Source organism: Schistocerca americana, chromosome 11 (assembly GCF_021461395.2).
Source record: "Schistocerca americana isolate TAMUIC-IGC-003095 chromosome 11, iqSchAmer2.1, whole genome shotgun sequence".
In the NCBI taxonomy this organism is placed as follows: Eukaryota; Metazoa; Arthropoda; class Insecta; order Orthoptera; family Acrididae; genus Schistocerca; species Schistocerca americana.
The window spans coordinates 48,601,946-48,615,929 of NC_060129.1; the positions used below are offsets into that span (position 1 = coordinate 48,601,946).

Below are 13,984 nucleotides of genomic sequence, written 5' to 3' on the forward strand. Positions count from 1 at the left end.
GCGGCATTCTTAGTGGCCTTCCCTGCGCGGAAAGCGAGCTGCCAGTAGTTTGTGCCGCTCAGAAGCCGGTGGGACGACTTCTGGCGCCACCCAGCTTTTCAGATGCTTTTTACAGAACAGCCAGCAACCAGCTAGATCCATCGGACTTCCTTGATTAATACTACCTCCGCGATTTTCCATGTCCAATTTCTAGAGATCGATTGGCGCCAAAAGTAATGTAATTTCTTCAGATAATCCATTAGGACATTGAGCTGTGCCTCAAACAAGACTATTTAAGGGTATGGAGACAACCTTTATGAATACATGTCAGCAGGGGACCGACCGTTCGAGGGGCTGGAGGCTCAGGAATGGTGTGGAGCGTTTTCAGTTGCAGTGACATGGGACTCCTGATATGTCTATATACAATTCTGATAGCTAACACGTAGATAAGCATCCTGTTTCATCATCTGCATCCATTCATGTCCATTGTAAAGTCCGACTGATTTGGGCAATGCCAGCGGGGCAATGCGGCAACCCACATGTCCAGAATTATTACAGAGTGACTCCAGGAACTTTCTTCTGAATTTAAAAACTTCCGCTAGCCACCGAACTCCCAAGACGTGAGCATTATTGAGTATATCAAGGACGCCTTGCAACGTGCTGTTCAGAAGAGATGTCCACCCTCTGGCTCTCTTGCGGATTTACGGACAGTCCTGCAGGATTGAAGGTGTCAGCTCCCTCCAGCACTACTTCAGACATTAGTCAAGTCTGTACCACATGAACCAATTTCTTTTACTCTTCAGTGCCTACATGTGTGCACATGTATATGTGTGGTTCTTTTTTCACCTACGCATATTATCTACAGACGAAAACAAATTAGAAACGAAAAAGTGGTTGACTGGGAAAACAGAGTGTTTATTATTAGTTTTCAATTTGTACATGGAATTAAATGCAAATATGGCACATAATTAAAAGGGAAAAGCAGATAGTTTATTAATTTAAAAATGTATATGAAATTAAATGTGAAATTATATATGTGATTAAATGGTATGAATGGTTCAAATCGCTCTGAGCACTATGGGAGTTAACGTCTGAGGACGTCAGTCCCCTAGAACTTAGAACTACCTAAACCTAACTAACCTAAGGACATCACACACATCCATGCCCGAGGCAGGACTCGAACCTGCGACCATAGCGGTCGCGCGGTTGTAGACTGAAGCGCCAGAACCGCTCGGCCACACCGGATGGCTTAAATGGTATAGAAAATGAATATATTAAAAAATACACATCGATCATTTTTTTTATAAAAAAAGATTCTCAACAATATCATTGTTATTTCATAGAAAAGAACCTAATCACTACAAATGACTAGCCAGATGTAAAGGATGAAAAAGGAGGATTTCCTTAAATCAATATTGTAAGATGTGGCTAGTTATTTACAGTGTGCTGCGTTACACATGTCTTTTCTTCAAAAATAGACACCTTACATATCAGCAAAAAGTAAACTTCAAGGTAGAACAATAGGAACTAAAAAAATTATGTACAGCAGCTTCGCAAAACATTACCCCTGAGTTAGAGTAACTATATATAATTCAGTATTAACATCAAAGTGCTGACTGCTGCGGGCCACACGCTGTGGCGTGCCACCCCTCTGGCTGCCCTCACCAGCTGCGGCGCCAGCACTGCTGTGGAGGCCGTGGCTGGCTGGCTGGGTGGGGAGCTGGCTGCTGGCTGCTGGCTGCGGCCCCGCCCCTGCAGGTCTCCTCTGGAGGCGGGCTGGCGGCCCCCCACCCAGCCAGTGGCCACGTGGGGCCCGCGGCGGCAGCTCGCCACGGCACTGCCCGGTCGACACGTGCGCCACAGAGCCGTCTCGCGCACAGTGCTGGAGACTCCCGAGTAAGCACTGGCTCATGGCACGTTTATGTGCGGTACAATGGTGGGGATTGGTACGCAGTGAGGCAGAGAGAACAATTTATTTTGTATTTTCTTTATTTACATTTATACATTCTATACTCGTTGTGTTGAGCACTGTTTTCCGGGAAATTGCTTTATATTAGCGTCAAATTCAGCTTGTACAGTGTTCAGTCCAGAAAGTAGCACATATATGAGTAGATATACCATCCCTAAATTCTGCTTCAATGGACTTGATACTAATGGCATCTCCTGGCACAGGGAGAGTACATGAGGTTATAACCTGCTCCTCCTACATTCAGATACCAGCATGTTAGCCCGTCTGTAGCAGTCGCTAACACGTATTATAAAGCACCCAAATTCCCCACACCCAAATGTTTTATTTAAATTCGCATATCCCCTGAAGTTAATTCAATCATAGCTTCCTATTAATATCCACTATTAAAACTCTCCTCCCACACATTTCAATGTCTGTTGGTGATTTAAATGCACCACACTCCGTTGTCATCTACTTCTTTGAATACTGCCTCATGCTACACAGATAGTCCTTTCGTGCCAAAAACACTTCGAAAGTTTTCTACTTCTACAGCCATCCCAAAGTCACTGCCGGGTTCTGGATCTACATTTACGGGTTTAGATAGACTAACAGTCAAATTATGTGTGATGGTGAAAAGCGATACACTTCTACAACTTAACCGAGACTTGGTGAGTTGAGGAAGCTCTGATATCTGAGTATAATAATAGAAAGACTGCCGGCTGCTGTGGCCGAGCGGTTCTAGCTAATAGTCTTAGGCATAGTATAGGAGATGTTAAAAACAAAATACTTCCTAAATCAGGAATTTATAAATTGACTTGTAAAGACTGTAGCAAAATTTACATCGGGCAAACAGGGACAAGTTTTAATACCAGATTTAAAGAACATACTACTGGAACAGCACGTAATAAATCACCCTTTGGACAGCATTTAGATATGGAAAAACATGCAGAAATCGATATAAGGGATAATCTGAAGATACTGCATGTAACTCGAATAGGTCTATGAAGGATATTCTAGAGAGCCTGGAAATTTTTATAGATAATAAACGGAATCCGGCAGCGATGCTGAAAGAAAAAACAGAGCCACGATAGAAAAAATTTCGAGCTATTCGAGAATAGTATTTGTACACAATGATTTTACTTTTCCTTTTATTATTTCAATAATTTAATTCCTTTGATGGGTACTACAAACGTGTCATAAACTTTTATCCTATCTTTAGATTTTTTAGGTTATCCTTGATTGTCGATATTTCCATAATCTCAAATAGGTGACAACTTCTCTGTGAATGAAGAGCCATGACATTCCTCTACCACAGCAACGGGCGCCGTGACCAGGGCGAAGATAACACCATACATGCACACCCGCTGCTGCCATGACGACGGCGTCCTCGCTGCACAGACTAGAGGGCGCCTGATATACGCTTTGTAGTCCATGGCAACGGCGTCCTCACCACAAGGAGTAGAGGGCGCTGTAGTCCATCCGTATTGGCCGTTTTAGTAATTGACTCAAATGTTTTCTACGCACATCCACGAATAGATATATTATAATACAAGACGACACCAGTTTTTGTGTGTCACAAATTGTTTTACTTTATATTATGGCACATAATGTAATATACTTTTACGAATTTTACGAGTTGACTTCTGAACATATGTTATTATTTTATGATTAACAGTATAATTGTAACTCTTTTTAAATGTAATGGTTCCGTTTCCTGTTATTTACTGTCACTTAAATTTATGTTAAACCAAGTTGACTAGTATTTACATATAATAAACTGTATTAAATGCTGTTGGTGCTACCATCTATTCACGTCATCTCAGCACGCTATTTAAGCCCATACGAAGGGTTAGTCTCGCATAGTTTCCTCAGTTATGTAGACAGGAGTGACACCACCAGCAGTCGACCAATGGGTAACATGTTTAAAATTTACGTAATTTCAGCTGTTGTATAATGGAGTCTTTCTGACGGACATCTATAATTTCACGGTGTAGACGCCCAGAAGATGACCCCTACGTCGGCTTGAAACCGGTTGGCGACATAATAATAATAATAATAATAATAATAACAATAATAATAATAAATGCGATTTAGACTGTCTCTGAATAATTGCTTCAGTGTGGAATCGCGCGACCGCAACGGTCGCAGGTTCCAATCCTGCCTCGGGCATGGATGTGTGTGATCTCCTTAGGTTAGTTAGGTTTCACTAATTTTAAGTTCCAGGGGATTGATGACTCAGATGTTAAGTCCCATAGTACCCAGAGCTATTTGAACCATTTTGAATAGAGAGACTGCAGGTCTGTTAAATCTGGAAGGTAGTCTGTGGCCTGCTGATACTTTTCAGCTGGAGTTTGTTACCCTGCTGAAAAAAGACATAGCTATAATCGAATATATTCGGTTTTTGGCCCATCCCTGATGATAGCTTTTCACTACTGTACACAGACCTGAAACGATCCTTAATGGGGCGAGAGCAGTGTGGCGGAGGGGAATGGAGGGGGATTGGGGAGGGGAGGGAAGGGAAGGGTGAGCGCACGTCTGCTGTAATACGACACCGGAAGAAAACTACTGACAGGTCCTGAGGCAGCGATTTGGCTCGCAGTCCACAGTGATTAAGTGCTAAGGTGCCTCAGTACAGTCTGTTAACGAATGGACGAGCGTATACAATAGGTTTCTAGATATGCGAGTGGTAGACAAATTTCTTAATAACAGAACCTCTTACATTGCACTCGAGAGAGCTTGGCGTGCTGCAGAACATAATCTGACAGACAGGATGAGCTGATGATGCTGTGGTGTACGGGGAGATGTAATTCGTGAGTGACTGTGGGACGGTACAAGTTGACTTACACAAAATTTCTAGATGGTGAAGTTGGATATAAACGTAGAAATACTGGAATACAGCATTAGCAGTCACATCGATGAAATATCTCTGTGTAAGGTTGTAAAGCGATATGAAATGGAATGAGCATTTAAGAATGGAGCAGAGAAGGTGAATGCACGACTTCGACTGGGAGAATTTTAGGAAACGTAGGGTTAATCTGTAGAAGACAGAATATAGGACAATAGTACAACCCATTCTTGAGTGCTGTTTGAGTGTTTTGGATCCGCACCAGGTCCTATTACAGAAAGACATCGAAGCAATTGAGAGGTGTGCAGCTTGATTTGTTACCTGTAGATTCGAACAACACTCACGTGTTGTAGAGATGGTTTGTGAACCCAAATAGGGACCCGTGTAAGGAAGACAATGTTATTTTCGAGGAACACTGCAGAAAAAAATTAGAGAACCGATATTCGTAGCTGACTGCAGAATGATTTCACGGGCATCAACGTCCATTTGGCGCAAGAAGGACTAATACAGAGAAATTAGGGTGTCCGTGGGGGCAAATATACAGTAGTTTTTCGCTTGCCGTATTTAACAGCGTAACAGGAGAGGGAATGGCTGGTAGTGGTGGAAGGCAGCTTCCGCCATGCACCATATTGTGACTTATTGCGAGTATAGGGAGATGTTCGTGTATATCTACAACAATGCTCAGCATGCCAGCAAGCGGTGTGTGACGGAGCGTGCTTCTAGCACCCCTAGCTGACAATCTCTTTAGTGGACTTGTTGCATCTTCTAGGTGTCCTGCAAACAAAACACAGACTTTGGCTCGTCTTCCACTCAAGATTTTCTGCTTGATCGTTCCTATTAAAGTTGGCCCTAATTCTAATCCCTTGGCATTAGCTGAAATGGCTCCCTTTGAATTTGTCTGACTCACCGAGCAAAAGAAATATTACGGAGTCCTTCTAGTTCGTATGTGGGTGACACAAGACTTTTCAATGTTTAAAATCAGCTGCCATGCCGCGCGGGGTTGCTGCACGGTCTGTGGCATCTTGTCACGGTTCGCGCGGCTCCCCCTGTCGGAGGTTCGAGTCCTCCCTCGGGCATTGGTGTGTGTGTTATCCTTATCATAAGTTAGTTTAAGTTGGGTTAAGTAGTTTGTAAACTTAGGGACCGATGACATCAGCAGTTTGATCGCACAAGTTCTTACCACAAATTTAATTAAAAAAAATTAATGTTCAACTGCCTCTTTGCGTACCGCACCGATAAATTCTCTAAATCATTTTGCTATTGCTTTGATCTTCTGATGACTTTACTAGATGGTAAAAGAGAGCATCATCTGCAAGCAATGGCTGCTCAGATTGCCTCCTAAATCGTTTTTGTAGATTAGGAACAGCAGAACGCCTACAACACTTCCTTGGGGAAGGGCAGATACCACTTTTGTTTTACTCGATGACTTTTGTGAATTGCTACCAGGCAAACAGGAATACGGCGGTCACCCGGATGAGAGACGTCACGCTTCCCGTGGTTTGGCCGTCCTGCGGCAGACTTCCGCTGCGCCCGCCGTCATATTGAGCGCGCGCTCCCTGCGACGCGCACTGCTTCTGTTTGCTCCCCAGTGTCGACAGCGGACAATGCAGCCGGCGGGCGTAATTGCCACAGTGGCAGCTCTGCTTGCAGGAAATGGGACCTACTCGGTGCTGGATTGCGTCTGCTGGCACATCAACAATGTTACTGACTCTGAACTCAGTGACGTTGAAGATATGTTGCAATGGTTGTACTGTGATGATGAAGGTAAGTGCTTCTTCGTGCAGTACAGACTGACAAGACGTTATCCACAGTGCAGTTTTCACTCACGCACAGGCGCCTTGGCTTACATATGCTCTTATCAAAGGTTATACGTTTTCTCCGTGACAGTGAAGGACCGCCTTGGGGACAAACTACACTTCATTCTCACCCTTTTCGGTCAATGTACTTTGTAATAACCTTTTGCATGTCAAAAATATCATAAAGTACGATTGGGAAAGACGGTAAATTAAGCATCTATATTTGCGAATTGAGCCCAAAACGTTTTTCATATGTGTGAGAATAGATAGAAGTAAGACGTTGAGGAATACAACGAGTAGATTCTTTAAAACCAAAGCACCTTCTTGCATAATTTCTGCCGCACCTCGTCATAATAGCACCCTTTACGCATTTTACATAGTTCTGTATTCTACATAATCGTGGACATTGATATTACAATAAAAAACAATTCACAATGAATATAGTGATGTCAAACGGGTCTTACCTACTTAACGTACAGCGATACATCGATAAGAAAGAGAATGAAATGCAAACTAAGAAAACAATTTCGTTCGTTGCTAAGCACAATGAGGAGTGGAAAGTTCCGAGTGACAAGAGAAAATGGTGGACTGCATTCTGCGCTTCAGAAATTAACATTCGCCGTTGTGTCATCGCGGTGCAGAGGACGTATCCTCAGCGGTACAGCACAGACATCGGTGGCTGATGCCTGAAGTGGCTGCGACGGAGTTCACTTCCTTCACTGCACTGTTTAATTTCCTAAACTAAGTAAAATATTTTTGTAGTTCTAAAATTACCTTACAATGAGCCTGACAACGTTCGTAGGGCTGAATCGGCTGTAGACGTATAGAAAAAGACCATCCTCCTCTCCTTTTTCGTGATGGATCAATGACTCTGTCGTTGAAATTTCGAAACCTGTGAATCGTTTTCTTTGCAATAGATAGCATGGCAAGATGAGACAGCCTATCTTCGTCTCTGGTACTTCTAAGAAACTGTTTGATCCGCGACAACGTGCGGAAACACGTCTCTGCTTCACAGCTTCTCATGGGACAGCAGCCGCTGATTTCAGCAGATTCCTGACGTCGCCAAAAGGTTCTTGCAGATTATTTTCAATGACAAACTTTATAAGGGCTCCTGCGGTTTTCTTTTCTTGAAACCTATTTCGAGACTAAATTGTCTGTAGCTCTGTTTTTAACTCAGCTTTACTTAAAAAATTGATAGGACTGCGTAACAGCAGATAGCACATTTTCAGGACACTAATTTTTCAATGAAAGAAAGAAGCGGTGTTTGAGTAAATTAGAGAGCAACAAGTGGCTGCAGAATTCAAACCTCTGTTTCTTCTGTGATATCATTAACATTGTCTCTAATTTTAAAAATTTCGTTTCGGAATAATGCTGCTGCTTGCTTTATTGAGACGCGACCAGTGGTATATTTTTGAAATTGGCTGTACTAGATGTTCACGTAGGGCATACATACATATTATAAAAATGGATATATGTATGTATGTATGTATGTATGTGTGTGTGTGTGTGTGTGTGTGTGTGTGTGTGTGTGTGTGTGTGTGTGTGTGTGTGTGTGTGTGCGTGTGTGTGGTTTACAGGTGTACCACATCCCCTCATGAACCGATTTCAACCAAACTTGCTACACACATCTCTTACTGCCAGCAATGAATTGCTGTGGGGGTAATAACTACTCATCTATCATAGTTCAGGATACACAACGTCATAAACAGTGAGTGCACGACAAATTGCCTCATAATGCACGACGTCTAAATTTACTGCCTCTTCCCTACCACCCCTGTTCGCAGCACATTCTGCACACAGTACCGTCGTACACCAGGGAATGTACCTGCAAAGTCGTGTCATTGCATGACGCAAGGACCAGGAGATGTCGCGTCGTGAGTGATGAGCTGTGTGAAGAATTGCCGCGTCATGTATGAATTTTTAATACATTTATTCGTTAGAGCTGAGACACACACAGAGTCGAGTCCACTTAAGAGAAATCCCCGATACCTGGCAGAGCTTTCATCATCGTTCAGCTGCGAAGCGCAAATGGCTGTAGGCGAAAACATTAGCCACCTGTAGGGCTGCGAAGAGTCTATGCAGACGTTTACAGAATCGCGGTCTAGACATGAAAATAAGCTGTGCTTACACTTCTGGAAATTATGCATATTTCGTTTCGTAATTTTAAGTGTTTTCATGAATACATATAAATGAAATTTTTTCGATATTACAGAAAAACACAGTTCAATTTTTGTTTTCATTTCTCATAGCAAATTGCCAAATGAATACCTGTACATTGCTGGGTTTGTCAGCTAGTTATTTTTATAAGATATCCCTAGCCGAACGGAAATTTTTGTGTGATAGAGTTTTATCCTTAGACCACATGTTTGATTTACATTTGTTGTCTGGCTGCTGATATCTTCAATGTGTTTAAGACATTCTGGAGTGTCCTCTCTATTCACATTAACTGTGAGCACTTTTCACGATTTAAAGTTCCATGTAATGGCTGATCCGTGTGGGATTCTTTGTTTCACAACTGCATCTGGAACAGCCACTTTTCGAGGTGAATGACAGAAAAGTATTACTACCTCCGCAGTAGTTCTGAAAAACGGTTTCATTTGTTTGTTTCGACTTGTCGCTTGGGCAAAAATTAAGTTCAGTGAGTGTTCATAACAATGTACGTAGTACACGAAATGAAATGAAATGTCGTGTGACGAGGGCCTCCCGTCGGGTAGACCGTTCGCCTGGTGCAAGTCTTTCGATTTGACGCCACTTCGGCGACCTGCACGTCGATGGGGATGAAATGATGATGATTAGGACAACCCAAGTCCCTTAGCGGAGAAAATCTCCGACCCAGCCGGGAATCGAACCCGGGCCCTTTGAATTGACAGTCTGTCGCGCTGACCACTCAGCTACCGGGGGCGGACATACACGAAATTATGCCCTTATATTACAGTTGATTGGATTTCTGTATGATGGTCACGCATGACGCTGGCGCCATCATAAATTTGAGATATTACGTTTTCTTTCGTTTCTTGGACAACATGGGCGAGTACATCTTTAATTGAATCAGCCAAGGAGGTAGCACTGATAAGCGATTGATTTGAAAACATGCAAAATCTTTCAACCGGCTCTTCAGCAGATAACAGAAAACGAAATACTACCAGTAACTGAAATTTAGAAGCTACATCAGATGTTTCATCTGCTAACAGAGACACAAAATCTGTATTCGCTAGTTCTGCATTATCTTCGTCCTGACACACATGTAACGTACAGTCCAATAAATTCTTCTGTATACCACTGAGTGCACCTAAAAGACAGCAGAATTGTTCACGTGCTCTTTCACATCCGCAGCTGACGCGGAAGTGAAATTTACCCGTTCCCTAAGTATTCTAGGACTGTTAGATTGTACTGTTTCATCATGTACACGTAGCGCAAGTTCAGACTCACTGCAGAACTTTATCTTGGAAAGAACATTGTGAGTTTGTCTTATATCGCCGTTCTGTCTTTCTGTATTTTGCCTGAAAGCTAAGATGTTGCATAATTTCTGTTATTCCGAGACTGATAAAGCTAAAAAAGTATTCTTATGTCCAATAGATTCCCCACGCTTCTTAAACGTCTCTGTTAGATGACTTACAAGGAAACTGTTAAGTGCGACGTCGCAGGAACAGTCTTTAGTAAGGCTTATTCGAAAGTGAAAATTATTGCCGGAAAAATATTAACTGGTGATGACACACCATATCCACGGAAAACGAGAGTCTGGGATGCGCAGAGATCAACCTTCTGTGGGGTGCATGTATTACACCTCACAAAATGGACATCGTCGACATCCAAGAAATGTTAGAAACAAACCATTAACTATGACCATGGAAACCGAATAAAAATGGCGCGTCTCAGTGATCACAAAGGTTCGCACCATCGAGATCAAAGACGAGCTCCTTGGTAGCTACGAAGCGTGCAAGGCATCCAGTCTTGAAGAATGCATACAGAAATCACATTGGAGTAACAGGGTGACGAGAACTGGTGGAAAGTGATGGCGTGCAACCGAATGCGAAACAGCTTACCGTGAAACTGGCTGTCCTTTAAGGCGTTGATGCAGATAGCGCAATAATATGTTTTATACGCACAGAAAAGACAAACATGTGGAGGTTGAATTCATCTGGTGGTTCCAGGTGCTATGAACTGCAATGTCACACACTTTCCAGGAGCGATAGTTTGTGCTTTAGGAGTTTGACTTTTATACGCAGACTACGAATCAAACAAAACCAACTTATTTTGACGAGCTATTAGCCAAATGCAGTGTTCATACCATAGTTGCAGTTATCTAACGCCTGTTCTCCCACTTTTGCTAGCTATGATGCAAATATCCCCTAATGCTCTTGCCAAAATCACTCACATGAGAGAGGATCAAGGGGCGCAAAGCACCTCTTAGTTCTTGCAGAGCAATGAATAGCGTTCCAGCATATTTACCATCCGGTTAAAGAGTCAGTTAATAGTATACGAATTGATATTCCATGATGTTGATAGAATTCTCTTGATACCTTTAATTTCCAGGGTCCCTTTCATATGTGTTTCCTCTTCAAACGCAGATTGGTTGCAGTTGAAAACAAATTCCTTACTCTACGATAAGATAAGTTTGAATATCTCCCCTACAAATTTCTGGGCCGATTCCGTAGTATGCTGTGCATCGTCAAGCTTCGTTTGAAATTTCATTGCCCTACAATTCTGTAGCACAGTTTGACGTTAAGCAAGCATCCACCGCTTCTCTTCAAATCACTATATGTACGTCGCGCGCAGTTTGATGTGGATAACGTAGTAGGTCACCAGCATCTACATCCTGTAAATTGTATCGAGCATCCTCGAAACGCGAAAACATCAGTTTTTGTGACAAGTGCGTCTTGTCTGTTCCATAACCGTAGTTTTTCATATGCACTAAAGGTCATATTTCTGCGAACTTCTTCAAAATACACTACTGGCCATTAAAATTGCTACACCGCGAAGATGACGTGCTACAGACGTGAAATTTAACCGACAGGAAGAAGATGCTGTGATATGCTAATGATTAGCTTTTCAGAGCATTCACACAAGGTTGGCGCCGGTGGCGACACCTACAACGTGCTGACATGAGGATAGATTTCAACCGATTTTCATAGACAAACAGCAGTTGACCGGCGTTGCCTGGTGAAACGTTGTTGTGATGCCTCGTGTAAGGAGGAGAAATGCGTACCATCACGTTTCCAACTTTGATAAAGGTCGGATTGTAGCCTATCGCAATTGCGGTTTATCGTATCGCGACATTGTTGCTCGCGTTGGTAGAGATCCAATGACTGTTAACAGAATATGGAATCGGTGGGTTCCGGAGGGTTATACGGAACGCCGTGCTGGATCCCAACGGCCTCGTATCACTAGCTGTCGAGATGACAGGCATGGCTGTAACGGATCGTGCAGCCACGTCTCGATCCCTGAGTCAACAGGTGGGGACGTTTGTAATACAACAACCATCTGCACGAACAGATCGACGACGTTTGCAGCAGCATGGCAAAACTTCATTTTTTCGGATGAATCCAGGTTCTGTTTACAGCATCATGATGGTCGCATACGTGTTTGGCGACATCGCACTGAACGCACATTGGAAGTGTGTATTCGTCATCGCCACACTGGCGTATCACCTGGCGTGATGGAATGGGGTGCCATTGGTTACACATCTCGGTCACCTCTTGTTCGCATTGACGGCACTTTGAAGAGTGGACGTTACATTTCAGATGTGTTAGTACCAGTGGCTCTGCCCTTCATTCGATGCCTGCGAAACTCTACATTTCAGCAGGATAATGCACGACCGTATGTTGCAGGTCCCATATGGGCCATTCTGGATACAGAAAATGTTCGACTGCTGCCATGGCCAGCACATTCTCCAGATCTCTCACCAACTGAAAACCTCTGGTCAATAGTGGCCGAGCAACTGGCTCGTCACAATACGCCAGTCACTACTCTTGATGAACTGTGGTATCGTGTTGAAGCTGCATGGGCAGCTGTACATGTACACGCCTTCCACGCTCTATTTGACTCGATGCCCAGGCGTATCAAGGCCGTTATTACGGCCAGAGGTGGTTTTTCTGGGTACTGATTTTTCAGGATCTATGCACAGAAATTCCGTGAAAATGTAATCACTGTCAATTCTAGTATAATCTATTTGTCCAATGAATACCCGTTTATCATCTGCATTTCTTCTTGGTGTAGCAATTTAATGGCCAGTAGTGTATATTCGTAATTGTTGTTTTCCTACGCCACGGATGATTTTCAAATACAAAATTACGTTTAGTACCAACTCCTAGGACAACGACTGTCCTTCAGTACGTTCACTGGAACGGCAACTGTGGCTCCCTGTCCGACAGCGGCGTTGAAGTGCCCCACACCTGTCTCAGTAACACTTTCTTTCTATTGCCGTGCACGTGTCACCACCACTATACGCCTTTTGTACATTGTTCGCACGACACCACCCATTCCACTGACTCATTTGCAAAAAGGCTAATCCTTCATCCGCCACTTCTTTCTCACTCAGCGAAATTTCTTGGGATTCTTTCTCACGGAATCTCAACTTCGGCTACTGTTACTGAAGATATAACGCAATGTTTGCTTTGTTTATCGTTGCCATTGCTCTGCTTTGTATCACCATTAGCACTGTAGCACTATCGTGAGTTACTCGTCGACTAAGCAGTTCAGCTACACTCCGTAGCCTCGTGCTGTCGACAACATTTGATACCTTCAGTCCCACCCCCTGTTGGCATCTGCAGCCAGTGTTGTGTTAGCACGGTAGGCAAAATGTGGGTCGTCGAATGACGTTAGATCTGACATGCCAAGGCATGTACAGCTTGTGCCTTTACTCTTAGCTAACAGCAAACACGGAAAACTAAATGGGCTATTGGTAGGAGTGAAGCAGGAAATACAAATGTTGCTTTTACGTCCATTTACATTAACACACGTGGAGGATGCCTTTCCTCGGCTTGTTTACGCTTGCCTTAACTCGAGCTGAGGCGGCGGCCTCTGAATTTCATAGTTCCCTTCGAAGCTTTAGGGTGTTTCATCTAGAGAGATACTTTTTGTGTGTCCAGAGACCATGCCGCAAAGTTTCTGGCAGATGAGAACAGATAAGCACTTTCTAGTGCAAAGCCACTCTCTGCCACTCAGTGCCTTCATTGCTGCTTTATTTACGGCGAGGAGCCGTATGTCAACCGCACTTGCACATCGGTTGACAATTTCAGTTCGATTATTTCTAAAATGATCTCAACATTTGATGAGTACTTAGCTATTACATTTGTTTTCTCCCTGCTCCGTAAGCGCTGAACGTTCCCACACAAGTACAAAGGGACAGAAGTGCAACTACTGCCTCTGAAGTGTACAGAACAACGAATGGCAGCGCCTCTGCTACTTACATAACGA

At 43.3% G+C, this 13,984-nt stretch overlaps 1 protein-coding gene across 1 annotated transcript in view; it reads left to right on the forward strand.

Annotated features, from left to right (window-relative positions):
- Positions 1 to 6,362: 6,362 nt before the first annotated feature.
- The window catches only part of LOC124553226, a 101,993-nt gene continuing 94,371 nt past the window's right edge, over positions 6,363 to 13,984 (forward strand). The window contains exon 1 of the mRNA XM_047127117.1: positions 6,363 to 6,536. Within this exon, the coding sequence (XP_046983073.1) occupies positions 6,377 to 6,536 (160 nt within the window). The 5' untranslated portion in view covers positions 6,363 to 6,376. The remainder of the gene's footprint in view (positions 6,537 to 13,984) is intronic.